Source organism: Scyliorhinus torazame, chromosome 7 (assembly GCF_047496885.1).
Source record: "Scyliorhinus torazame isolate Kashiwa2021f chromosome 7, sScyTor2.1, whole genome shotgun sequence".
NCBI lineage: Eukaryota > Metazoa > Chordata > Chondrichthyes > Carcharhiniformes > Scyliorhinidae > Scyliorhinus > Scyliorhinus torazame.
The window spans coordinates 55737907-55765058 of record NC_092713.1 but is presented as its reverse complement, the minus strand read 5'-3'; the positions used below and the strand labels follow the sequence as shown (position 1 = coordinate 55765058).

General features: G+C 45.3%; 1 protein-coding gene across 2 annotated transcripts in view; it reads left to right on the top strand.

The window, feature by feature from the left end:
• Positions 1-27152, top strand: part of zswim5 (zinc finger, SWIM-type containing 5) — a 301620-nt gene that overhangs the window by 248448 nt on the left and 26020 nt on the right. For both annotated transcript variants that reach the window (XM_072510737.1, XM_072510736.1), the window contains exons 6-7: positions 18357-18533; positions 18649-18795. In XM_072510737.1, the coding sequence (XP_072366838.1) occupies positions 18357-18533; positions 18649-18795 (324 nt within the window). The remainder of the gene's footprint in view (positions 1-18356; positions 18534-18648; positions 18796-27152) is intronic.

Sequence of the window (27152 nt, the reverse complement as noted above, 5' to 3'; positions counted from 1 at the left end):
CCAGCATTTTCCCTACAACCGAAGTTCAGCTTACCGGCCTATAATTAACCGCTTTCTGCCGACCTCCTTTTTTATACAGTGGTGTCACGTTTGCTACTTTCCAATCCTCTGGGACCACCCCAGAGTCTAGTGAATTTTGATAAATTATCGCTAGTGCGTTTACAATTTCCCTAGCCATCTCTTTTAACACTCTGGGATGCATCCCATCAGAGTCAGGAGACTTGTCTACCTTTAGCCCCATTAGCTTGCCCAATACTGCCTCCTTAATGATTACAATCATCTCAAGGTCCTCACCTATCATATCTTCATTTCCATCAGTCACTGGCATGTTATTTGTGTCTTCCACTGTGAAGACTGACCCAAAAAACCTGTTCAGCTCCTCAGCCATTTCCCCGTCTCCTATTATTAAATCTCCCTTCTCATCTTCCAAAGGACCAATATTTACCTTAGCCACTCTTTTTTTGTCTTATATATTTGTAGAAGCTTTTACTATCTGCTTTTATGTTCTGAGCCAGTTTACTTTCATAGTCTACCTTACTCTTCTTTATAGCTTTTTTAGTAGCTTTCTGTTGTCCCCTAAAGACTTCCCAGTCCTCTAGTCTCCCACTAATATTTTGCCACTTTGTATGTTTTTTCCTTCAATTTGATACTCTCCCTCACCTCCTTAGATATCCACGGTCGATTTTTCCCCTTTCTACCGTCTTTCTTCTTTGTCGGTATGAACCTTTTCTGAACACTGTGAAAGATCGCTCGGAGGGTTCTCAACTGCTTCACCATGAAGTCTTTGCTCCCAATCTACCTTAGCTAGTTCTTCTCTCATCCCATTGTAATCGCCTTTGTTTAAGCACAAAACACTAGTGTTTGATTTTACCTTGTCATCCTCCAACTGTATTTTAAATTCCACCATATTGTGGTCGCTCCTTCCAAGAGGATCCCGAACTATGAGATCATTAATCAATCCTGCCTCATTACACACGACCAGATCTAGGACCGCTTGTTCCCTTGTAGGTTCCATTACATACTGTTCCAGGAAATTATCCCGGACACATTCTATAAACCCCTCCTCAAGGCTGCCTTGACCGACCTGGTTAAACCAATCGACATGTAGATTAAAATCCCCCATGATAACCGCTGTACCATTTCTACGTGCATCTGTTAATTCTTTGCTTATTGCCTGCCCTACCATCCTGTTACTATTTGGTGGCCTATAGACTACTCCTATCAGTGACCTTTTCGCCTTACTATTCCTGATTTCCACCCAAATTGATTCAACCTTGTCCTCCATAGCACCAATATCATCCCTTACTATTGCCCGGATGCCATCCTTAAACAACAAAGCTACACCACCGTCCTTACCGTCCATTCTATCCTTTCGTATAGTTTGGTACCCTTGGATATTTAACTCCCAGTCGTGACCATCCTTTAACCATGTTTCAGTAACGGCCACTAAATCATAGTCATTCACGATGATTTGCGCCATCAACTCATTCACCTTATTCCGTATACTACGAGCATTCAGGTAAAGTATACTTATGCTGTTTTTTATGTCTTTGTTATGAATCCTAACACCTTGATCAGTAACTTTTCGCAAATTATTTTTCCTCTTACCCTTCCTCCTAATTTTCCTTGTCTTTGAACCCATATCTCTACATAATAATCTGTCACGTAACCTGCTGCCTTGCTCTCCATTAACCATTATACTGTCCATAGCTTTACCCTTCTTCCCTTCCCCCAACTTGCTAGTTTAAAGTCCTTGTGACCAACCTATTTATCCTATTCGCTAGAACACTGGTCCCAGAATGGTTCAGGTGAAGACCATCCCAACGGCACAGGTTCCTCCTGCCCCAGTACTGATGCCAATGCCCCATGAAATGGAATCCCTCTTTCCCGTACCACTCCTTTAGCCACGTGTTAACTTCCCTAATTTTCTCAACCCTATGCCAATTGACATGTGGCTCGGGTAGTAATCCAGAGATTATAATCCTGGAGAACCTGTCCTTTAATTTAGTCCCTAGTGTTTGATAATTCCCAAACAGGTCCTCTTTCCTAGTCTTACCTATGTTGTTAGTCCCAACGTGGACCACAACAACTGGATCCTCCCCCTCCCTCTCCAAAATCCTTTCAAGCCGATCAGAGATGTCCCTCACCCTGGCACCGGGCAGGCAACATACCATGCGGGACTCACGATCTGGCTTACAAAGGATGCCATCAATCCCCCTAATTATAGAATCCCCTACAACTACTACTTGTCTTTTTGCTCCCCCCCTCTTGAATGGCTTTCTGTACCACGGTGCAGAGGTCAGTCAACGCATTCTCCCTACAGCCCTCTTCCTCATCCACACACGGAGCAAGTACCTCTTACCTGTTGGACAAGGTCAAGGGCTGAGGCTCCTCAACTCCTAAACTCAGGATCCTCCTACCTGCCTCCCTTGCAGTCACACCACTCTGTCCCTGACCACTGTCCGAATTATCAGTACTTATTCTACCGGGTGTGACTGCCTCCTGAAACAAAGCGTCCAGGTAATTTTCCCCCTCCCTGATGTGCCGCAGTGTGTGCAGCTCGGTCTCCAGCTCATCAATTCTGAGCCGAAGTTCCTCGAGCAGCCAACACTTGCTGCAGATGTGGTCACTGACGGTCTCAATGGGATCCACCAGTTCCATCATCATACAACATTGAGAATGTTGCAGTTAATCTTTCATTTTTACAGCTGTTTTAAAACAAATGGCACAATTCACACTCATAAGAGCCAATGCATATTCCGTAAAATATGGATGTATAGAAATAACTGCAAAGCTGTGGAATAAATTAATTCACCTCTACTTATGTAATTGTTTGACTTCTACAAGAAACTTAAGAGTACATCACTGTATAGATATTATCGCTAATAAAACTTCTGCATAGATTTCTGCTTCAGTAACCAAATGTTTGACGCCTTGGCATTGGCATGCTTTTAAAATTTAGTGTACCAAATTATTTTTTTTCCAATTAAGGGGCAATTTAGCATGGCTAATCCACCTAGCCTGCACATCTTTTGGGTTGTAGGGTTCAACCCACACAGACACGGGGCATGATTTTTCTTACATATTACAAAATCAGCTTCACTTGCAACTCCCACATGGAGTTCAGCAGACAGACGATTTTGGGTGTCATGTTATTTTTAATGATCATCTATTTTATAAATCTCCAATCAGTCTGCAATCAATGGTCCTTAAGGTGTGATGGGGGAAGGGGCGGTGGGGAATGGATGTCTTGAGACCAAATTCCACTCCCAAGGAAAGGATGAGTTCAGGATAGTACTCCAACATGTCCACTCAACATAAATGTCTCGAATTAGCTGCATGCTGTCGTATAGACTTTTTTGCACGGAGTTGGTGCCGTGACAACACTAAAGTCAGGTAAAGCACAGGCAGGTGCTACCTTTTGAAAGACCAGTTGCCTTTTACACAATCCCAATTACAGAAAATGACCATCGAGCACACTGGCATGGTTTTCTTCCCACTTCCCATATCAGAAATAATGGTGTGGATTCTCCACTGTCCGCCACCAGTAGCAGGGTTCCCTGCAGCGAAGAACAGTGCGTTGGGCTGAAAACTTGTTCCGATGCTCTGGTTCCCAGGCTACATTGGAAGTTTAGAAGAGTGAGAGGGGATCTCGTAGAAACGTTCAAAATTCAAACCGGATTAGACAGGGTGGAATCAGAACGAATGTTCCCGATGGTGAGGGAGTCCAGAACTAGGGGTCATAGTTTGAGGATCATAGAATTTACAGTGCAGAAGGAGGCCATTTGGCCCATCGAGTCTGCACCGGCTCTTGGAAAGGGCACCCTACCCAAGGTCAACACCTCCACCCTATCCCCATAACCCAGTAACCCCACCCAACACTAAGGGCAATTTATCATGGCCAATCTAACTAACCTGCACATCTTTGGACTGTGGGAGGAAACCGGAGCACCCGGAGGAAACCCACGCACACACGGGGAGGATGTGCAGACTCCACACAGACAGTGACCGAAGCCGGAATTGAACCTGGGACCCTGGAGCTGTGAAGCAATTGTGCTATCCCCCCCCCCCCGCCTTCCAGGCAGGGGTGACTGATTTGGAGAGGGGGTCTCTGAAGTTTGGGGGTCTCTGATTGGGGTGGGGTGCGCGGGAGGGGGTTGAGGTTACCCTCCTGTATGCGTGCTAATGATGGATGACTCGGCATTCTATTGGCGGCGGGGTTTGAGAATGCCCCTACATGCCGGCGGGGGTGGAGGATGGGGGAGCCAGCCGGCAGACCTCCGTATCAGGCTGCCTGCTCAATATCGTGACCCATCCAATAGCAGGATTCGGAATGGAATCCCTCGAGCTCCCCATCATGCATAAATTTGCATGGCAAGTGAGAGTGAATTGCTCCTCGCTGCCGCTCCTAGTGCCAGCGCAGACCAGGGGTGATCCTACTCCGGCGGGAGAACTTTATCTCCGAAAGATAAAGCAGCCCAATATTACATTTGCAGAAAATAAGGGACAATTTTGTACTGGGCATCCATCCCATCAGAACTGGATTGAGTTTGCTTAAACTAATTTCACATGAGTAAAACATGGGAACATTTGCATCGCATCATCTGAAATAGCATAAAGCCAAGCCTCATTGATAGAAGCTGCCATTTATTAGCCATTTAGTCTTGTTAGGTTATTGAAAAGTTAAATAATTGTTGCAGGAATAACTCAGGCTAGGTACCTAGTTAAGATACAGGCAGCACGGTAGGTAGCACTGTTGCTTCACAGTGCCAGGGTCCCAGGTTCGATTCCCACTTGGGTCACTGTCTGTGCGGAGTCTGAACATTCTCCCTACGTCTGTGTGAGTTTCCTCCTGGTGCTCCGATTTCCTCCCAAAGTCCCAACTGACGTGCTGTTAGGTGAATTGGACATTCTGAATTCTCCCTTTGTGTACCCGACAGGCGCCGAAATGTGGTGACTAGGGGCTTTTACAGTAACTCCATTGCAGTGTTAATGTAAGCCTACTTGTGGCAATAAAGATTATTATTATAGAACTGTTGAATTACCTTATAAGATTCCAAGACAATTGTTTGAATATATAATTTAGTCCCATCTCTGGAGAAAAGAAAGCATATTGTTTCCAAATATCTAATTTATACCGTGTGCACCTTGTTTCATTGCCTTGTATCTAAATTTCTGTGCGTTTTAATGATCATCACTTCATATTGCCACACCACCCATTTGACTCTCTTAGGCATGCACTCGCTAACATGATGCTTGCATTATGATATGCGTTCTAGACTTCATAATTAAACTGTTTGCATGGAGTTGAATTGTTGCTGTCTTCTAAATATGGTAAATATTGTTTGTCTAATGTGCTCAACTTTCCTCACACATTCCATTAACATGTGGTAAGAGTTACTATTGTTCAGGATAATCCCTAATGGTCTTGGAATGAGGCACTGACAAGAGAGTCAATGCTCATTTCTCAACCCGTCACATTAGGAAAACTATGTGAGTAACAACAGATTCTATTCGCACCTACTCATGACTATGAAACATAATTTACAGAGGCCACTCTGCTGCTCTTTATGCTGGGAAATTTGGAGGATAACCAAAAATTGCAATTCACTGAAGTTCAGAAGAATGAGGGGGGATCTCATAGAAACCTATAAAATTCTAACAGAACTAGACAGGAAGGATATTCCCGATGGTGGGTGTGAACCAGGGTCACAGTCTGAGGATACGGGTAGACCATTTAGGGCAGAGATGAGGAGAAAGTTCCTCACCCAGAGAGTGGTCGGCCTGTAGAATTTGTTACCACAAGAAGTAGTTGAGACCAAACTATTGCAATTTATCAAGAAGCAATTAGATGTAGCACTTAGGGCAAAGGGAAACAATGGATTTGAGGGGAGGCAGTGGCATAGTGGTATTAACACTGGGCTAGGAATCCAAAGACCCAGGCTAATGCTCTGGGGACCAGGGTTCAAATCCCGCCATGGCAGTTGGTGGAATTTGAATTCAGTAAAAATCTGGAATTAAAAAGTCTAAACATGACCATGCAGCTATTGTCGATTGTCGTAAAAACCTGTGTGGTTCACTAATGTCATTTAGGGAAGGAAATCTGCTCTCCTTACCTTGTCTGGCCGACACGTCACTCCAGTCCCACAGCAATAAGGTTGACTCTTAAATGCCTTCAGGGATGGGCAATAAATGCTGTCCCAGCCAGCGATGCCTGTATCCGAATTTTTTAAAAAAAGAAGCGGGATTAGGCTGTTGAGTTGGATGATTTGCCATGATCATAATGAATGGCGGAGCAGCTCAAAGGGCCAGATCGCCGCCTCCTGCTCCTATTTTATATGTTTCTACGCAATATGTTAGCAGCATTTTCAGTTCTGAATATTATAAACTCAACTCTTCCTTTTAAAAATTAATTCTTCAAGTGGCGTTCATCATGGAACAGTAATGATTCATCAGCTGGGCTGGGAGTGGGGGGTTAGCTAGCTGGACCTTTCCTCGCTCATGTTTGTCTTGACCCCGTGAGACTTCATGGGGTCCAGAGTCAATGTTGAAGACTCCCAAGGCAAATCCCTCCCAACTGTAAATTACTGCTGTCGGTGGGACAAGACATGCCTGGAACATGATTTTCAAGTACAATTCTGTGAGTATGACTATGTGATGCTGTTGCTTGACTAGTCTGTGAGACAGCTCTCCCAATTTAGGCACCAGCCCCCAGATGTTAGAAACGAGGAATTTGCAGGGTCGACAGTCCTGGATGTTCCGTTGATGTTTCCGCTGCATAAGTTGATGCCGGGTAGTCCGTCCGGTTTCAATCGTTTCAGACTTTGCAATGGTTTGATACAATTGAGTGGCTTGCTAGGCCATTTCAGAGAGCATTTACCAGTGAATCACATTACTGTTGGTCTAGAGTCTCGAATATCCAGACCCGGTAAGGTTAGCAGATTTCTGTCCCTGACGTGCATTGGTGAACCTGATGGATATTTCCAACAATCGACAGTGGTTTCATGGTCAACATAACGCAGCTAGTTTTTAATTGCAAATTTATTAATAGAATTTAAATTCCACAACCTGCCATGGTGCCATTTAAAGTTGTATCCCCAGAGCATTGGCCAGAGCCTCTGGATTGCTTGTCTTGTGTCCGCAACAAGATTTTCATCCTGAGTTAGGGTTTTCCAGTCCCGTCTGCCGCAGGAATGAAAAATTTGACGGACCAGCAAAAGGTCCATTGACTTTGGGTGGAAATTTCCTGTCTCATGGCTGGAGGGACTGGAAAATCCTGTTCCCAATAAGATTTATCTGTCTCACAATAGTTGCCTCACTTTGTCACTAATTGATGCAAGGAGGATAAGGAAAATACCTTATAATGCTGAGTGTTAAATGCATAATATCATGCTTTTGGAATTTGTATCCCCTGTTGGGGAGCTAAGTCTATGAATAGAGATTTTTTAAGTACAAATGTGAAAATGTTGGGAAAGTCATACGTCCGTCACAATTTGTGGGTTCCAATATGGTAGTAGTGATTAACATTAGAACCATAATTTAGTATCCTTTTCTCCTCTATTTTGACAAAGCACATGTTCTTCACCATTCAAAGCATAGGCTGAATTTTACATGTCCATGCCAGGGGAGCATGTAAAATATGTTGGTTTGCTGCCCACTGCCTTTCCACCCATCCCCGAGCTGACCTGCATAATATGCTTGAGGCAGCTGCCCAAATCCGCAGCTCACCTGTCATATGCAGAAAACTGATGAAAGGTCATTCAGGCTTGACCAGGATATTATGCTGCCCATGAGTTACGTGAGCGAGATATTGGGGAATTGGGGCCAGAAATGGGACTGAAAATGGTAGTAGGCAATTTAGGGGTTAACAGACTGAGGAAAAAAAACTGCTAGCACGGGAGTCAAAGGAATGCACCCACACCTAGCCTGAATTACATTGTCTCATTTAGATTTAAACTCGTTAGTGGAAATACACAGGATGCACCTGTTCAGACAGGATGATTCATTCGATATTCATTCTCCTTCGGGACACTCTTTTGACCAGCCATTAGTCCATTAGAGTCTGATGGTCTTTTTTCCGTAACTGGGAGGCTAGTTGCATATCAATAGCATGGCTCTGTTCTTTTGTATAAATGGGAGCAGGAAATCAAACAGACAATGTCTGGAGACCGCAGGAGAGAACCATTGTTTGAGGGGCTGGGCAGAACTCGAGAGAGATAAAGAATCCTGTTTGAACAGGTGGGGAGAATGATTTGAAAAAGTCACCGAAAGAGGTAATGGAAAGCTACGTCAGAGACGGGCTTTCAAAGGGGTCTCTGAAGGAACGTCACTAACAGCAGAAAATTGCATCCTGAATACTAGTATTACCGTTGACCACCTGTCTAAGTGGAATGAGAGCTGTATGTTCATTTGAAGTGCTGTTTATTGGGAACTCGTGTTTGGGTTAAGAAATTACATGTTATTGTTCGGGATGACATTTAAAAGTTTAAATATTGGTTTTTTTTTTCGTTTGTTCTCATAACGTTTGTTTATAACCATGCCTATTTCTTATGTTATAATTTCTGAACCAAATTGATTTTTCCGCACTGCCTAACAAACGTTATTGTTCTGGTCCAATATCTTAACCACTGCTGAGATTGACCAGGTGTCAGTAACATCATGCCATAATATGGTTGGTGCGAGCAGGCCATTTGTTTGTTCCTGAGAGAAAAAAGTAAAGGAAGTGGAGGGCACTTAATATGGGGGTTCTGCTGTGTGTATTAGGGGCATCCCCCCCACCCACTTCTCACCTTCACAGCGTATTGGATCCCTCCACCCTATAGGTCCAGAGCTTGCCTATCTCCGGCAGCCATCCCGCTAATCCTTGCAATTCTGGAAAGGCAGTCAGCAGCTCTCGGGGGTCAGACTTCCTCACACTAGGTATTTCCTGCTATGGAATGCGTTGTGCCTTTGGGACAGGCTTTTTTCTGGCATGTCCGCTGTTGGCAGACCTTCCTTCTACTGGGGATGAGCAGTCTGCCTCCTCAATTCTCACCCTGCCCCCCCCCCCCCACCCTCTGTAAAATCCAGCCCCACATCTCCTCATGAAATGCTCTCTGTTTGAAACTCAGTAATTTAATCTTCTACCTTCTCCATAATTAATCTACAGTGTTTTAGACAACTTGAATAGAAAGAATTCTTAAAAAATATATAGTGTTCCGTGATTTAATTTTGCTGCTGCTTTCTTTTAGATGCAGTTGCCGTCCATTAGTTAGGTGGCTTCTCAGGTAGTTGCAATGAATGTTACGTCATTAGGAGTTGTGTTCTATGAAAAGGTCTGCTTCCTGTGCCAAATATTCCAGATAAACTTTGAAACATCGTGGTGAAAATGCACTTCCTGCATGTTGTTGGGGTTGTGTTTTCCCCTTTCATCTTATTTGATTGGAGCCTAGTCCAGAGGACAGCTTCTGTACAGAGTGTCCAGTGAGGCCCATGGTAATAGAATAGGGTGACTCCATTTATTTCCTTGCCAATACTTGGTTTCTGCACAGTGCTGCTTCCCTGTGGATTTGTTTGGTGTATTTCATCACCAACTTTATCAATTCTCTGTTGAAATGCTTAAATTAAAAGCGGCTGTTTCTGCTTAAACGGCCAATACAGATATATAGAGAACACAGAACATACAGTGCAGAAGGTGGCCATTCAGCCCATCGAGTCTGCACTGACCCACTTAAGCCCTCACTTCCACCCTATCCCCATAACCCAATAACGTCTCCTAACCTTTTTGGTCACTAAGGGAAATTTATCATGGTCAATCCACCTAACCTGCACGTCTTTGGACTGTGGGAGGAAACTGGAGCACCAAGAGGAAACCTACGCAGACAAGGGGAGAACGTGCAGACTCCACACAGACAGTGACCCAGCGGGGAATCGAACCTGGGACCCTGGTGCTGTGAAGCCACAGCGCTATCCACTTGTGCTACCGTGCTGCCCCAAGTGAGCAAGTTGCTGGAGGATGAACAAGCGTGCAGGCTGCATGGCCTACTTACGCTCCTAGCTTGCTGAGTTTGACAGTATAACAGCAACAGAGCGATAATCATCAATCCAGCATTGTTTCAGCTTCATTTGTGTATTTTAATTAATCTTCCTCGCACAATTTTGCAAACGACAAATTGCTCAGGCTTTTATGTGATCACCACTTACTGTTCAAACAGTCTTAAATGAAATGAAAATCTCTTATTGTCACAAGTAGGCTTCAATGAAGTTACTGTGAAAAGCCCCTAATCGCCACATTCTGGCGCCTGTTCGGGGAGGCTGGTACGGGAATTGAACCGTGCTGCTGGCCTGCTTGGTCTGCTTTAAAAGCCAGCGATTTAGCCCAGTGTGCCAAAGCGTAGAAATAGAGTTCATAGAATCCTTACAGTGCAGAAGGAGGCCTATTGGCCCATCGAGCCTGCACCAATCCTCCGAAAGAGAACCCTACCTAGGCCCACTTCCCCATCTATCCCGTAACTCTGCACATTGATCATAGATAATCCACCGAGCCTGCACATCTTTGGACTGTGGGAGGAAACCGGAGGACCCGGAGGAAACCCATGCAGACACTGGGATAACGTGCAAATTCCATACAGTCACCCAAGGCTGGTATCAAACCTGGGTCTCTGTGAGGCAGCAGTGCTAACCACGCCACCGTCGGCAAAATACAGTGATACTGATACTGACAAATCTTCCCCAATCTAACCCATTTAGATCATAGAATCCCTACAGTGCAGCAGGTCATTTGGCCCATCAAGTCTGCACCGACCCTCCGAAAGAGCACCCTATTTTGGCCCATGTTCCCCATAACCCAGTAACCCCACCTCAACCTTTTGGACACTAAGGGACAATTTATCATGGTCAATCCACCCAACCTGTACATCTTTGGACTGTGGGAGGAAAACGGAACACCCAGAGGAAACCCGTGGGAGAACGGTCAAACTCCACACAGACAGTTACCCAAGACTGGAATTGAAGCCGGGTCCCTGGTGCTTTGAGGCAGCAGTGATAACCACTGTGCCACAGTGCTGCCTCTTGTGAATAAAGTGGATGTTGATCTTAATCCCTTCTCAGTATAGCGACTGTACTATTGAGATATTTTTCATTTTCTACATGATCTTTCCTGTCTGGAATAAACTTTACAAATTAAGGATGTCATGGACCTTTGCCCATGAGGAACTAGATTGAGAAATGCTCATCAAAGTTCACATTGGACCCCACAGCCAGAGAGAAAGACTTTCAAACCATTGTCTTGCACAGGTTTAAACCTAGGTTCCAAAGATGAAAGAACACTGATAATCAACCTGGATATCAAATCACTTTAGCTTTTCTGCTTTCATGGGATGTGACAGTGTGCCCATTTCTAATTACATGTGATAAGATACTGGTGGGCGCCTTCTTGAACCTCTGCGGTCTATTTGGTGTGAGTACGTCCATAGTGTTGTTGGGAAGGGAATTCCAGATTTTTGAGCCAGCAACTGTGACATAGTTCCAAGTCAAGGTAGTAGGTGACTTGGGGGAGGGGGGGAGAGCAGAGGGGGAGGGGGGCAGGCAGGAAGAGGGGGGAGGGGGGGGGGGGAGACATGCAGGTGGTGATGTTCCCATTTGTCTACTACCCTTGGCCCTTTCATTTCCTAGATTTGAAGGTGCTGTTGAAGTTAACTCGGCAACTATTTTGTTTTCAACTGACTCTTAAAAGTGTTAACTCATGCATGGTATATAGTTTGATGAATACACGGTGACCTGTCTTTCTGTGCTGGTAAATTACTAGGAAGGAATCGCAGAAGAGCCCAATAATGCATTTGTCAAACATCTAAGCAATGAGATTGTTGGATTATAATCAGGAGCAGCAGAAATTGCTACTTCACAATCCACTCTGCCCCCATTCTCATCCAGCCAAGGATGCTGATCTCACCACTCTACCCAACGTCCGTTAAGTCACCGGGACCAGGATCCTAATATTCATGGATAGACAGGGAGGAGGTGCAGTGGATGAGTAAGAGTATCCTGGATGGCCTGTCGAATTTAAAGCAGGATCGGATTTAAATATTTTGGTTAGGTTTTCACAGTCGTGGAGGCTCTGTGGACCTTTAAAAAATGGCGGACGGGACCTGGATTTTGTCATCCACCACCATTTCTGACAGATCCCATGTTTACCTGCAAGGTAAAGGGGCTGGCACGTGACTCGCATGAGGGACACCCAAACTCAGCAGGGTAATTTGAACTCTGCGAAAGGGCCTTGACCTGCAGTGTGGGAGTTATACTTTTTTTTTTAAAGAGTGGTTGTAAATGCTCTTGAAGGGCTTATGTGGTCTGTAGAACTGTCAAGCTGTGAAGTCATTTAAATCCCCAGTCCTTTAAAATGAAATAAAACCGCCTGCTGTGTCAGTGAGACGTAAAAAGAAATACTAAAACTGAATTTATTTAAACCCACAGCCCTTTAATTTTAAGAACAAAAGGCTACCTGTCAGTGATAGTATTTAAAAATATGTTCTAGCAGTTACAATGGCTGTTTGTGAACATTAATGCAAGAGCTATCATTATACCATTATTAATGCTTAACGGCATTCCACAACCTGTCAGCAGTAACAAAGATCGCGTTGAAGGTTTCTTCTTTTGAGATGCAACTTTGAAAAACTGGATAATATTTAATTGGTGAAAAGTAAGAAAGATGGGGGCAGTGCAATGATATGTATATGGGTACACCAGTGAAGGGTTACATTTAAAAAAAAAAAAAAATGTTTATTCAAGTTTTTCAATACATTTTTACAAAACGCTCCAAAAAGGAAAGAAAATATACATAAGAAAAGTAAAAAGGGAGGCCTTACGCCATCCCCTCCAACAACTTAACCCATTAAACATTAAACTATCTTAACAAACTGAAAGAAAAAATGGGGCAAACGCCCCTTACAATAATAGAAACGAGCCAACCCCTGGGTTGCTGCTACTCTTGACCTCCACCTAACGATCCACGAGAAAGTCTAGGAACGGTTGCGGCCACCTGGAGAACCCCTGCACAGACCCTCGCAAGGCATACTTTATCCTCTCCAACTTGATGAACCCTGCCATGTCATTAATCCAAGCCTCCACGCTTGGGGGTTTCGCATCCCTCCACATTGGGAAGATCCTCTTCTGGGCTACGAAGGACGCAAAGGCCAGAACTCCGGCCTCTTTCGGCTCCTGTACCCCGGGCTCATCTGATATCCCGAATATTGCTATCCCCCAGCTCGGTTTTGCCCGCGTATCCAAGACTTTGGACATAGCCTTGGCAAAGCCCTTCCTGAACCCCTCTAGCGCTGGGCATGCCCAAAACATATGGGCGTGATTCGCTGGGGTCCCCGAGCACCTCACACATCTGTCCTCCACCTCAAAAAACTTGCGCATCCTCGCCCCTGTCATATGTGCCCTGTGAATCACTTTGAACTGGATCAGGCTCAGTCTGGCGCAAGACGAGGAGGAGTTAACCTTACCCAGGGCCTCCGCCCACAAGCCCTCATCCAGTTCCTCACCCAGCTCCTCCTCCCACTTGCCCTTCAGCTCCTCTACCGAGGCTTCCTCCGCCTCCTGCAACTCCTGATAGATCGCCAAGATTACCCCTCCCTCCATTACCCCTCTCCCACCCATACACCTGAGGTCACCCTGTCCTGAATCTTCTGTGCAGGGAACAGCGGAAATTCCCTTACCTGCCTTCTCACAAACGCCCTCACCTGCATGTACCTAAAAGCGTTTCCGGGGGGTGGGGGGGGTAACCCAAATTTCTCCTCCAGCGCCCCCAGGCTAGCAAAAACCCCGTTGATAAATAGGTCCCCCATCCTTTAAATTCTCGGCCGATGCCAACTCAGGAATCCGCAATCTATCCTGCCCGGTGCAAACCTATGATTATTCCGCATTGGGGACCAAATTGAGGCCCCCAACTCGCCCCTGTGCCGTCTCCACTGCCCCTAGATCCTCAGAGTCACCGCCACCACCAGGCTCGTGGTGTACCGTGTTGGCGGTAGCGGCAAAGGTGCCGTCACCAATGCTCCCAAGCTAGTGCCCACCCATGATGCTCCCTCTAATCTTTTCCACGCCGCCCCCTCTCCCTCCATTACCCATTTCCGAATCATTGCCACATTGGCTGCCAGTAGTAACTACACAGGTTCGGTAGCGCCAGCACACCCCTGTCCCGACTACGCTCCAAAAACAGCCTCTTGACCCTCGGGGTCTTACTTGCCCAGACAAACCCCATAATGCTCCTGCTTACTCGCTTAAAAAGGCCTTGAGGATGGGCAGGTACTGGAACACAAACAGGAACCTAGGGAGGACTGTCATCTTAATGGACTGCACCCTGCCTGCCAGGGAGAGTGGCAACACGTCCCATCTCCTAAAGTCTTCCTCCATCTGGTCCACCAACCGCGCCAAATTTAAAAAAAAAAAATTTAAAATATTTTTATTCTCAATTTTCACATTTACCTTCAAAATTTACAGTAAACGGTAACAAATACAAAATCAATCCCTTTAACAATAACAACGATCCCATCTTCCCACCACCCCAAACAACGGCCCAGCTGTCAATATATGTATCCAATAAAACAAACCCTCCCACGGTGGAAGCAAAAAACAAAGGAGAAAAAGAAAAAGGAGTCCGGGACCGCCCATGGTCACCATTAACCTATAGAGTCCACTCTCTTCTCTCTCTTTCCCCCCCCCCCCCCCCCCCCCCCCCAACTTTCCACCCCGGCTAGACCACTCGGACCCTGTTCTGCCAGGCTACGATGGCCGCAGCCCCCCCCCCCCCCACACACCTCACTCCCGTTCACTGGCCGGCTTAAACCGGCCACCGTGGAGATCCCCGCCCGGGTCCCTTCCCCCTTGCCTGGCCCTACGAAAGCCCAGAAATCCCCTTTCAGCACACATACCCCGCATATCCACACACACCCCAAAGAGCCCTAATTTCAAGTGAAAGTCCCATCACTTCCCTTGTCCAAATATATACAACATTGGCTCCTTTAGCCCATACACCCGCACGCAGTGAAACAATAAAGAAGAAAATACAGTCATGAGGCCACATCGGTACAAGGCCATTTCTCAGTTCTGCCAGTCCTTCTGCCTTTGCAAACTCCTCCGCTGCTTCCGCCGTTCCAAAATAAAAGTCCTTGAGCTTGTAAGTCACCCTCAGCTTCGCTGGATATACAATGCCGCACTGCACCTTGCTAATGTACAGTGCCCTCTTCACCCGGTTGAAGGCAGCCCACCTCCTCGCCAGCTCCACCGTAAAGTCCTGGTATACACGTATACCAGCTCCAGCCCACTGCACCACCCGCTTCTGCTTGGCCCAGCACAGGACCTTCTCCTTCACACTGTACCTACGGAAGCACAGAGTCACTACCGTTGGCGGCTCACTCACCTTTGGTACAGGCCTCCACGACCGGTGAGCCCGATCCAGCACATATCGGGAGGGATCCTCCCCAATAGTTTCGCCAGCATCGCGGCAAAATACTCAGTCGGCCTCGGTTCTTCAACTCCTTCGGGCAGCCCCACAATCCTCAAATTCTGTCGCCTGGATCTGTTTTCCAGGTCTTCCATTTTTCCTCGCAGATATTGTTAATCTCCATCACCTTCCGCATCTCCTTCCCCATCGAGGTAAGTTGATCACCGTGCTGCAATAATGTCTCCTCAACTTCCTTCAACGCCTCCCGTTGCTCCCGCACCTCCGCCACTGCGCTCGTCATCACCGGGGAAATCGCCTCCTCCACCAACACACTCAAAACCTCCCTCATCTCCTTCCTCATTGTCTCCATGTATTTTGTAAACTGCCTTTCGAATTCTGCAGCCATCACCTTAGTTATTTCTTCACCCGTAACAATGCGGCCTCCATTTCCCTTGGTGACCCCGTGGTGACCTTTCCACTCCCCAACGGACCTTCAGCTGTTTTTTTTACGGGAGCCCTCTATTGTACCCAACCATGCCAAATTAAGCTTATGCGGGGCCCCCCAACTCCTGGCCACCTGGATACCCAAATACCGGAAACTCCTCTCCGCCCTCTTAAGCGGCAGCTCCTCTAGACCCCTTTCCTGGCCCCTCGCATGCACCACAAAGAGCTCACTCTTCCCCACGTTAAGCTTGCAGCCTGAGAAGTCCCCAAGCTCCCTAAGGATCCGCATGACCTCTACCATCCCCTCCACTGGATCTGCGATGTACAAAAACAGGTCATCAGCATACAACAAAAACAGGTCATCAGCATACAACAAAAGCAGGTCATCAGCATACAAGTGAAGAGTTAATTATTACATCTCCATGTAATTGAAACACTAGAGGGCACCCCCAGGTCCCGGGAAATATCAGACCTCGGGGAATGCTGGGTGGTTAGCAGAGGAGAAGTATTGATCACAGCATGAGGAGTAGTTTAGATTAGAGAGAGAGTTAACACAAGGTCATCATTAGTTAATACTATATTATATATTTCTGTTTAACAGATTCAACCTTACTTTATTAGTAGTTATAGCTCAGTAGTGTGTGCGAACTTTATTCAATTAATTGTTATTCAATAAATTCGTTTTGCTTCAATCTAAAGATTGGTGGTTTCTTCATCATCAACTCATCAAACCATTCTGGATCAAAAGGCAAAGAATAACGACATATTACCACAAAGTTTAATATAACAGGCAGCACGGTGACACAGTGGGTAGCACTGCTACCTCATAGTACCAGGGACCCTGGTTCAATTCCAACCTTGGGTGACTGTGTGGAGTTTGCACATTCTCCCCATGTATGCGTGGGTTTCCTCCGAGTGCTCTGGTTTCCTCCCACAGCCCAAAGATATGCAGGCTAGGTGGATTGGCCGTGCAAAAGTGCCCCTTCGTGTCCAAAAATGTGTGTAGGTTAGGTTAAGGGGTTATTGGGACAGGGCTGGGAAATGTGCTTGGTGAATTTCTCTTTCAGTGAGTCGGTGCAGATTCAATCGGCCAAATGGCCTCCTTCTGCACTGTAAGGATATGATACAGGCACAGCACGGCTAGATTAGTTACTTGCACTGAGAGAGAACATTGAAGACAACTGGAAATACATTCAGTGCCCCATTTTGCTGCCAAGATAGGAATTGCTTTCTGGCAAGTTCAGACCACCAAACTCACCGTTAGCATGACTGTCTGTTGGAATGTCTCCAACATTTTTATGGTTTATATCATTTTGACACAAAAGTCTCATATAACCTGTACAGCTCATTATCTCGCCATGCGAAAGATTTCCATGTTCTAGGGTTAGGCTAATGGAGTGAGTGAAGAAGGACTAAATTGGAGGCTTTCCAAAGTTCTGGATCACTCCAATGTACATTGGGCGAGATTTTCCGGCCCTTCCCATCGGCGGCATTTTTCAGTCCTACTGACAGTGACCCTCGTGTGCGAATAACGGTTGACAGCAATGGCACCAGAAGATCTCGCCATCGGCCAATAGTGGGCCACTGCCACCAAGTATGCCACGGGGATACAGAAAATCCCGCCCATTCTTTATTATTCATAGAATCTAAAGTGCAGAAGGAGGCCATTCAGCCCATCGAATCTGCACTGGCCCTTGGAAAGAGCACCTCACTTAAGCCCACACCTCCACCCTACCCCTGTAACCCAGTAACTTTTTTCTTCTTTTGTTTTTGGACACTACGTGCAATTCAGCATGGCCAATCTACCTAACCTGCACATCTTTGGACTGTGGGAGGAAACCAGAGCACCCGGAGGAAACCCACACAGGCACGGGGAGAACGTGCAAACTCCACACAGTCAACCAAGGATGGAATTGAACCCGGGTCCCTGGTACTATGATTTTATGGAAACATAATGTTCTGAAGGGGGTTGACAGTGTAAATACTGGATGTTGCCTCCAGTATGGACTCTAGAATGAAGGCAATGGTTTCAGAATAAGGGATTGGCCATTTAAGATGGACATAAGGCGGAATTTCTTCTCTGGAGGTCAGGAATCATTTGAATTCACAGTGAACTTTGGAAGTTGGTCATTGAATATATTCAAGTCTGAGATAGAATTTTGAACTATGGTTGAGTTAAGGGTTATGGGGAAGATGGAGGAAAGTGAACTTGAGGCCAAAAGCAGATCAGCCATTATCTGATTGAGTGGTGAAGAGGCTTGAGGGGTCAAATGAGGAGCCAATGTTTATATTCCTCACGTGTTTGTGTAACATTTTAAGGATCCATGTAGCTCAAAACTGGGATCTTGAACAACTCTCGTTTCAAATTATGGCATTCAGCTGGTCAATAATGCAGAAGATTTCAAACTGCTGCTAATCCTTGCAGTTCTTTAATCCCTGTAAACTGCACATAGTAACTTTTTTTCCCCACAATATTTTCTCCTAACAGAGTCCTTAGCTAGGCCACGGCGGACTGTTTTCACACGTGCAATGGAGGCTTGTGATCTACACTGGCAGGATAGTCATCTTCAGCGTATTATTAGTTGTGATTTTTATGTGTCACCCTCTTACCAGAGAGAGAGCGAGAGCCTTCTTTTCAATGCACATGGGCAGCCTCTGTGGTTAGGTAAAGTGTACAATTTACTTTGCTTTTAAAATCTTTTGCCTTGCTCTTAACTACTCGGCCGTCACAAAAAATGGCCTAATACTAATTCCTCTCCAAACTGTTCTAATACCCGTAGAACATGTTCCCACTGCCTGTGCCAGGGTGGATGCCCTACGTTCCCATGGTTATCCTAAAGAAGCTCTCCGGTTAGCTGTTGCAATCATCAATACACTCCGTCTACAGCAGCAACGGCAGCTAGAAATCTATAAACATCAAAAGAAAGGTGAGTCCTGTGAAAAGTGTCACAAAGCAGCTACTTATAGGACAGATTAAACGTGCAAATAACTTTGCTGTATATGGAACAAAAAAACCATAAATGCTGGAACACTCAAACTAAAATGAAAATGCTGGAAACTCTGGAGATCAGGCAGCATCTGCGGAGAGAACAGATGAGCTAAAATTCTGGGTGTAGATTTACTCTTCGTCCAATGTTCACATCCAAATCTTTAACTTTTCGGTGTTCTCCGCAGATGTTGGCTGACCTGCTGAGAGTTTCAGAGGTTTCTGTTAAATTCAGCCTGGAGATTTCCGTTAACTTCGTAATGATGGCAGTGAGTCTGAAAGGTTTCCTCATGTATTGACAAGTTGTCACGGGACTCGTTGAGGAGGTTTTAATTTGTGTATTAACTCATATTTGAGAGTTACGTCGAGTTTTTTGATGCATTGTGCAACCTGAAAATTAGTTTTTAAATGTAAAGTAGCACCTTGCTATAGACAGGCCTTCTTTGTTGTTTGGAAATGGGAAGAATAAGATTCGGCAGTATTCTCTCCTCAGCCCCATCTAGATGGATTCAGAGCCTTTTGATACTGCTGATCAGCCTGTGCTCCTGCAGAGTCAATCTTCACAGTAGCAGACAAACTCTCCTTCTCACCTGACTGCAGAACCATTTCAAAAGAATACTTGTAATGTATTTCATTTTCTATGCAATTTGCAAACTCCTAGGAATATAGGAACAGAGGTAGGCCCTCACGCTTCTTTCACCATTCGGCTGATTTTGTGAACTAACTCCACATACATGTGGCAGTGTTCCATATACATGTATTTGCCCATGTCCGTTAATACGTTTGATTAACAGAAATCTATCAATCTCGGATTTAAAATTACCAATTGACCCAGCATTAAGCTGCCATTTGTGGAAGAGTGTTCCAATGTTTTACTATCATTTGTGTTGGAAGTGTTTCCTGGCTTCCCTCTTGAAATATCTGGCTCGAATTTTCAGACAATGCCATCCTCACCCTAGGTTCCCCCAACCAGCGGAAATAGTTTCTCTCTCTCTACTTACCAATTCCCCTTCATTTATTTAAAACTTTCATCATATCGCCCCTTAACCTTAACTCCAGGGAGTCCGATACTGGCTACTGTAATTGCTCCTTGTAAATTAATGCTTGGAGAGGTATCATTCTAGTAAATCTATGCTGCACTAGCTCTGAAGGAAATATATCCATCCTAAGGTGTGGTGGCCAGAACTAAACTGTGTTCCTAGTTTGGTATAACCAGTGTTTTGTATAGTTGCAGCATATCTTCTAACCCCTTGTTTCCTAGCCTTCTGCATTGAAAGGCCAGCAGCCCATTTGCCCTTTTAATTTTTTTTTGTACCTTTTCATGACATTTGAACCTACATAAACTCTTAAGTTTCTTTGGATCCCTGCTTTTTCTTGCTTCTCATCATTTAGAAAGTACTTTAATCTATCATTTTTAGCTCCAAAGTGGATGACCTCACACTACCTACATCAAAATCTATTTGCTACAGTTTTGCCCATTCACTTAATCTATTAACATCTCTTTTTATAACTTTATTTTTCCATGTACACTGCTTACAATGCCACTTATCTTTGTGTCATCTGCAAACTTGGATAAGTGACTTTCTACTGTCATGATATGCAGACATGCAAATAATGATATACAAACAGGCAGCTCATGAACACAGAGAACGGGACATGACCAATGAGCAGGCAGGACACTCGGGGGTGGTATCTCACTATAAAAGACACGAGGCCCTCACCCCGCCTCTTTCCACTGATGAACATCTACAGAGTGAGTCAGGGTGTTTGTACAGTAGCACACCTCCAGCACGTGGCTAAGAGCTAGTCTGGTTCAGTCAGACAGAGTAACCACACTTAGGTTAGCAGAGAGTCGAACTCATAGAGAACTGTGCTACTGGTTCAATAAATCAGATTGAACTAACTTCAAGGGCTGGAGTATCTTTTGGTTAAAGCTGCATCCAGTTGCAGCCTGTGTTATCCCAGAGTACATAACACGACATCTACCTCATCATCAAATTTGTTAATAGATACAATACAATGTTGAGGCCCCAGCACAAACGCCTACTGCTAGTCACAACATAGCAATGAGAGTAGTATCCATGTCACTCTGCCCAACACCCAATAATTTTCCCTCAATTCCATCAGCTTCAGCTTTAGCTAACAGATTCTTGCTAGAGGCTTTATTGAATGACTTCTGAAAGTCTGTGTAAATAACATCCATCGACATTCTCCTGCCCACGACCTAGCCAGCTCTTCAAAAATTCAATCATCAGGGTTGATGTACCCTTTACAAATCCATGCTGACTCTCTAATCAGCTAAGGTTTTTTGAGATGCTCAGTCACTCCATCTGCAATTATAGACTCTCGTAATTTCCTGACAGACTGGTTAACCTAACGTGTTATGAACCCCTGATTTCTTTCTGTCACCTTCCTTAAATTGCACAGAGATATGTACAACTTTACAATTTAAACGACCAGTTCCTGAATCAAGAGAACTTTGGAAGATTATTGTTAGGGCATCAGTTTACTGCAATGTTCTCACTTACAATTTGTTTAAAACACTTGGATGCAAGCCATCTGATCTTGGCGGTTTGTCACTCCTTACTGCCAGCATTTTCTTCATTACTTTTAATTTGCTTGTGTTAAGTTTGGTGAGCCAGTGATTTAATATTCGTTTCATGGGATGTCCAACATGTTATCCTCTTCCTCGACTGTAAACACCAATGTGAAGTAATTACTGAACATGTCTACCACTTCCTTATTTTCTATCTATCAACCATTGTCAAATTTTAAGGGCTCCACATTGCTTTTAACTACTGTCCTTTTCTTTTTTTTGGTAATTTTACTCAAATGTTTAACATTTTAACATTTAAAACTCACAAAATTACAAAATAAAACCAACCTCGCTCCCTTCTCTTCCCCACCCCTAGCAGTTGACGGTAACCAGCTCCTTGACATGTAGTATAAACAAACCCATCTCTTATGGAACCCCTCACTCAGATCCTCACAGCAACTTTCACCTTTTCCAAATAGAGGAACTCCATTAAATCCCCCAGCCACATCGAGGCACAGGGTGGAGAAACTGACCTCCACCCCAACAGGACCTGGCTACGAGTGATCAATGAGGCGAAGGCTAAAACATCTGCCCCCGCTTCCATCAGCAACACTGGCACGTCTGACACCCCAAATCTGGCCCCCAGGAGACTGGGCTCTAAATCCACATGCAAGATAAGAACATAAGAACTAGGAGCAGGAGTAGGCCATCTGGCCCCTCGAGCCTGCTCCACCATTCAATGAGATCATGGCTGATCTTTTGTGGACTCAGCTCCACTTTCCGGCCCGAACACCATAACCCTTAATCCCTTTATTCTTCAAAAATCTATCTATCTTTATCTTAAAAACATTTAATGAAGGAGCCTCTACTGCTTCACTGGGCAAGGAATTCCATAGATTCACAACCCTTTGGGTGAAGAAGTTCCTCCTATACTCAGTCCTAAATCTACTTCCCCTTATTTTGAGGCTATGCCCCCTAGTTCTGCTTTCACCCGCCAGTGGAAACAACCTGCCTGCATCTATCCTATCTATTCCCTTCATAATCATATATGTTTCTATAAGATCCCCCCTCATCCTTCTAAATTCCAACGAGTACAGTCCCAGTCTACACAACCTCTCCTCGTAATCCAACCCTTTCAGCTCTGGGATTAACCTAGTGAATCTCCTCTGCACACCCTCCAGTGCCAGTACGTTGTTTCTCAAGTAAGGAGACCAAAACTGAACACAATACTCCAGGTGTGGCCTCACTAACACCTTATACAATTGCAGCAGAACCTCCCTAGTCTTAAACTCCATCCCTCTAGCAATGAAGGACAAAATTCCATTTGCCTTCTTAATCACCTGTTGCACCTGAAAACCAACTTTCTGCGACTCATGCACTAGCACACCCAGGTCTCTCTGCACAGCAGCATGTTTTAATATTTTATCATTTAAATAATAATCCCTTTTGCTGTTATTCCTACCAAAATGGATAACCTCACATTTGTCAACATTGTATTCCATCTGCCAGACCCTAGCCCATTCACTTAGCCTATCCAAATCCCTCTGCAGACTTCCAGTATCCTCTGCACTTTTTGCTTTACCACTTATCTTAGTGTCGTCTGCAAACTTGGACACATTGCCCTTGGTCCCCAACTCCAAATCATCTATGTAAATTGTGAACAGTTGTGGGCCCAACACTGATCCCTGAGGGACACCACTAGCTACTGATTGCCAACCAGAGAAACACCCATTAATCCCCACTCTTTGCTTTCTAGTAATTAACCAATCCTCTATCCATGCTACTACTTTCCCCTTAATGCCATGCATCTTTATCTTATGCAACAACCTTTTGTGTGGCACCTTGTCAAAGGCTTTCTGGAAATCCAGATATACCACATCCATTGGCTCCCCGTTATCTACCGCACTGTTAATGTTCTCAAAAAATTCCACTAAATTAGTTAGGCACGACCTGCCCTTTATGAACCCATGCTGCGTCTGTCCAATGGGACAATTTCCATCCAGATGCCTCGCTATTTCTTCCTTGATGATAGATTCCAGCATCTTCCCTACTACCGAAGTTAAGCTCACTGGCCTATAATTACCCACTTTCTGCCTACCTCCTTTTTTAAACAGTGGTGTCACGTTTGCTAATTTCCAATCCGCCGGGACCACCCCAGAGTCTAGTGAATTTTGGTAAATTATCACTAGTGCATTTGCAATTTCCCTAGCCATCTCTTTTAGCACTCTGGGATGCATCCCATCAGGGCCAGGAGACTTGACTACCTTTAGCCCCATTAGCTTGCCCATCACTACCTCCTTGGTGATATCAATCCTCTTAAGGTCCTCACCTGTCATAGCCTCATTTCCATCAGTCACTGGCATGTTATTTGTGTCTTCCACTGTGAAGACCGACCCAAAAAACCTGTTCAGTTCCTCAGCCATTTCCTCATCTCCCATTATTAAATCTCCCTTCTCATCCTCTAAAGGACCAATATTTACCTTCGCCACTCTTTTTTGTTTTATGTATTTGTAGAAACTTTTACTATCTGTTTTTATATTCTCAGCAAGTTTACTCTCATAATCTATCTTACTCTTCTTTATAGCTTTTTTAGTAGCTTTCTGTTGCCCCCTAAAGATTTCCCAGTCCTCTAGTCTCCCACTGATCTTTGCTACTTTGTATGTTTTTTCCTTCAATTTGATACTCTCCCTTATTTCCTTAGATATCCACGGTCGATTTTCCCTCTTTTTACCGTCCTTCCTTTTTGTTGGTATAAACCTTTGCTGGGCACTGTGAAAAATCACTTGGAAGGTTCTCCACTGTTCCTCAACTGTTTCACCATAAAGCCTTTGCTCCCAGTCTACCTTAGCTAGTTCTTCTCTCATCCCATTGTAATCTCCTTTGTTTAAGCACAAAACACTCGTGCTTGATTTTACCTTCTCACCCTCCATCTGTATTTTAAATTCCACCATATTGTGATCGCTCCTTCCGAGAGGATCCCTAACTATGAGATCCTGAATCAATCCTGTTTCATTACACAGGACCAGATCTAGGACCGCTTGTTCCCTCGTAGGTTCCATTACATACTGTTCGAGGAAACTATCGCGGATACATTCTATAAACTCCTCCTCAAGGCTGCCTTGACCGATCTGGTTAAACCAATCAACATGTAGATTAAAATCCCCCATGATAACTGCTGTACCATTTCTACATGCATCAGTTATTTCTTTGTTTATTGCCTGCCCCACCATAATGTTACTATTTGGTGGCCTATAGATTACTCCTATCAGTGACTTTTTCGCCTTACTATTCCTGATTTCCACCCAAATGGATTCAACCTTATCCTCCATAGCACCGATGTCATCCCTTACTGTTGCTCGGATGTCATCCTTAAATAACAGAGCTACACCACCTCCCTTACCATCCACTCTGTCCTTCCGAAATGTTTGATACCCTCGGATATTTAACTCCCAGTCGTGACCATCCTTTAACCATGTTTCAGCAATGGCCACTAAATCATAGTCATTCACGATGATTTGCGCCATCAACTCATTTACCTTATTCCGAATACTACGAGCATTCAGGTAAAGTACACTTATGTAGGCTTTTTTACCTCTGTTCTTAATCTTAACACCTCGATCAGTAACCTCTCCTAAGTTATATTTCCTCTTAACCTTTCTCCTAATTTTCCTTGTCGTCGAACCCATATCTTCCTGTAACAACCTGCCGCATCGCTTACCATTAATGTTTTCACTTCCCGTTTTATTTATTTTAGTATTCCTGGTCCTATTCACTGAGCTCCCCTCAGTCACTGTACCTTGTACTGTCGCCCTTTTTGATTTTTGACTATGGCTTCTCTGCCTTACACTTTCCCCCATACTGCCTTTTATTTCTGTCCCTGTTTTACTACCTTCCAACTTCCTGCATTGGTTCCCATCCCCCTGCCACATTAGTTTAAACTCTCCCCAACAGCTCTAGCAAACACCCCCCCCAGGACATCGGTTCCAGTCCTGCCCAGGTGCAGACCGTCCGGTTTGTACTGGTCCCACCTCCCCCAGAATCGGTTCCAATGTCCCAGGAATTTGAATCCCTCCCTCTTGCACCATCTCTCGAGCCACGTATTCATCCTCTCTATCCTGACATTCCTACTCTGACTAGCTCGTGGCACTGGTAGCAATCCTGAGATTACTACCTTTGAGGTCCTACTTTTTAGTTTAACTCCTAGCTCCCTAAATTCAGCTTGTAGGACCTCGTCCCGTTTTTTACCTATATCGTTGGTGCCTATGTGCACCACGACAGCTGGCTGTTCACCCTCTTTCCCCCCCCCCCCCCCCCCCCCCCCCCCAGAATGTCCTGCAGCCGCTCCGAGACATCCTTGACCCTTGCACCAGGGAGGCAACATACCATCCTGGAGTCTCGATTGCGTCCGCAGAACCGCCTGTCTATTCCCCTTACAATTGAGTCCCCTATCACTATAGCCCTGCCATTCTTCTTCCTGCCCAGCTGCGCAGCAGAGCCAGCCACGGTGCCATGAACCTGGCTGCTGCTGCCTTCCCCTGGTGAGCCAACTCCCTCAACAGTATCCAAAGCGGTATATCTGTTTTGCAGGGAGATGACCGCAGAGGACACCTGCACTGCCTTCCTACTCTTGTTCTGTCTTTTGATCACCCATTTACTATCTCCCTCAGTACCTTTCACCTGCGGTGTGACCAACTCGCTAAACGTGCTATCCACGACGTCCTCAGCATCGCGGACGCTCCAAAGTGAGTCCATCCGCAGCTCCAGAGCCGTCAAGCGGTCAAACAGGAGCTGCAACTGGACACACTTCATGCACGTGAAGGAGCCAGGGACAGTGGACGTGTCCCTAAGCTCCCACATCGCACACGAGGAGTATGACACGGGTCTGAGATCTCCTGCCATGTCTTAAACTTTGGCTAACTTCAACAATTTCAATTTCCCTCCCAAAAAATTTAAATAAATAAATAAACAACAAAGAAAAAAAATATATATATACCAATGAAAAGAAACAGAAAAACAGAAACACTACTTACCAGTCACAAAAAGCACTTCCTCCCCACCCAGCTTCGAATTCCCACCTCGATTCAAATTCCCAAACTCACTCTTTGCTGCCTCACTCCTGGCTGTCTTCTCTGTCTCACTGGGAGAACTCACTGGGAGTGAGTTTACAAGTGGCTCTTACCGACATGGTGCTGAAGAACAACCTCCAAAACTTCAGGCAGGACCAGAACATACGCACGTGATTGGCTGGGCCCCTCCCACACCAATCACAAATAACCTCCACCCCTTCAAACAACTGGCCCATCTTCGTCAGGTGCAAGCTGTGTACAACCTTTAGCTGTATCAACCCAGCCTCGCAAATGAGGTTGAGACATGCACCCGCCGCAGCACCTCACACCACAGCCTCTCCACCAGCGCCATCCTCAGCTCCTCCCACTTAGCCTTCACCCTCTCCAGGGACGTCATATGCTCCTCCATGATCCTCCCATACGTCACCTTGATGACACCTCCCTCCAACCCTATCACCGACAACATCGCCCCCGCCCCCCAGCAAAGAGGAGGGCGGTGCCACCGGAAAAGTCGGGGACACCTTTTTTGGCAAAATTCCTGCATGTACCTGTAAACCTCCCCACCCAGGATCCCAAACTTCTCTCCCAGCTCCTCCGAACTTGCAAAAAGCCCTTCTAAAAATAAGTCCTTCATTTTCATCACCCCTCACACTGCACTTTTGTAGTTTTTGTTTTTGTGTTGATTTTGAGATCCAT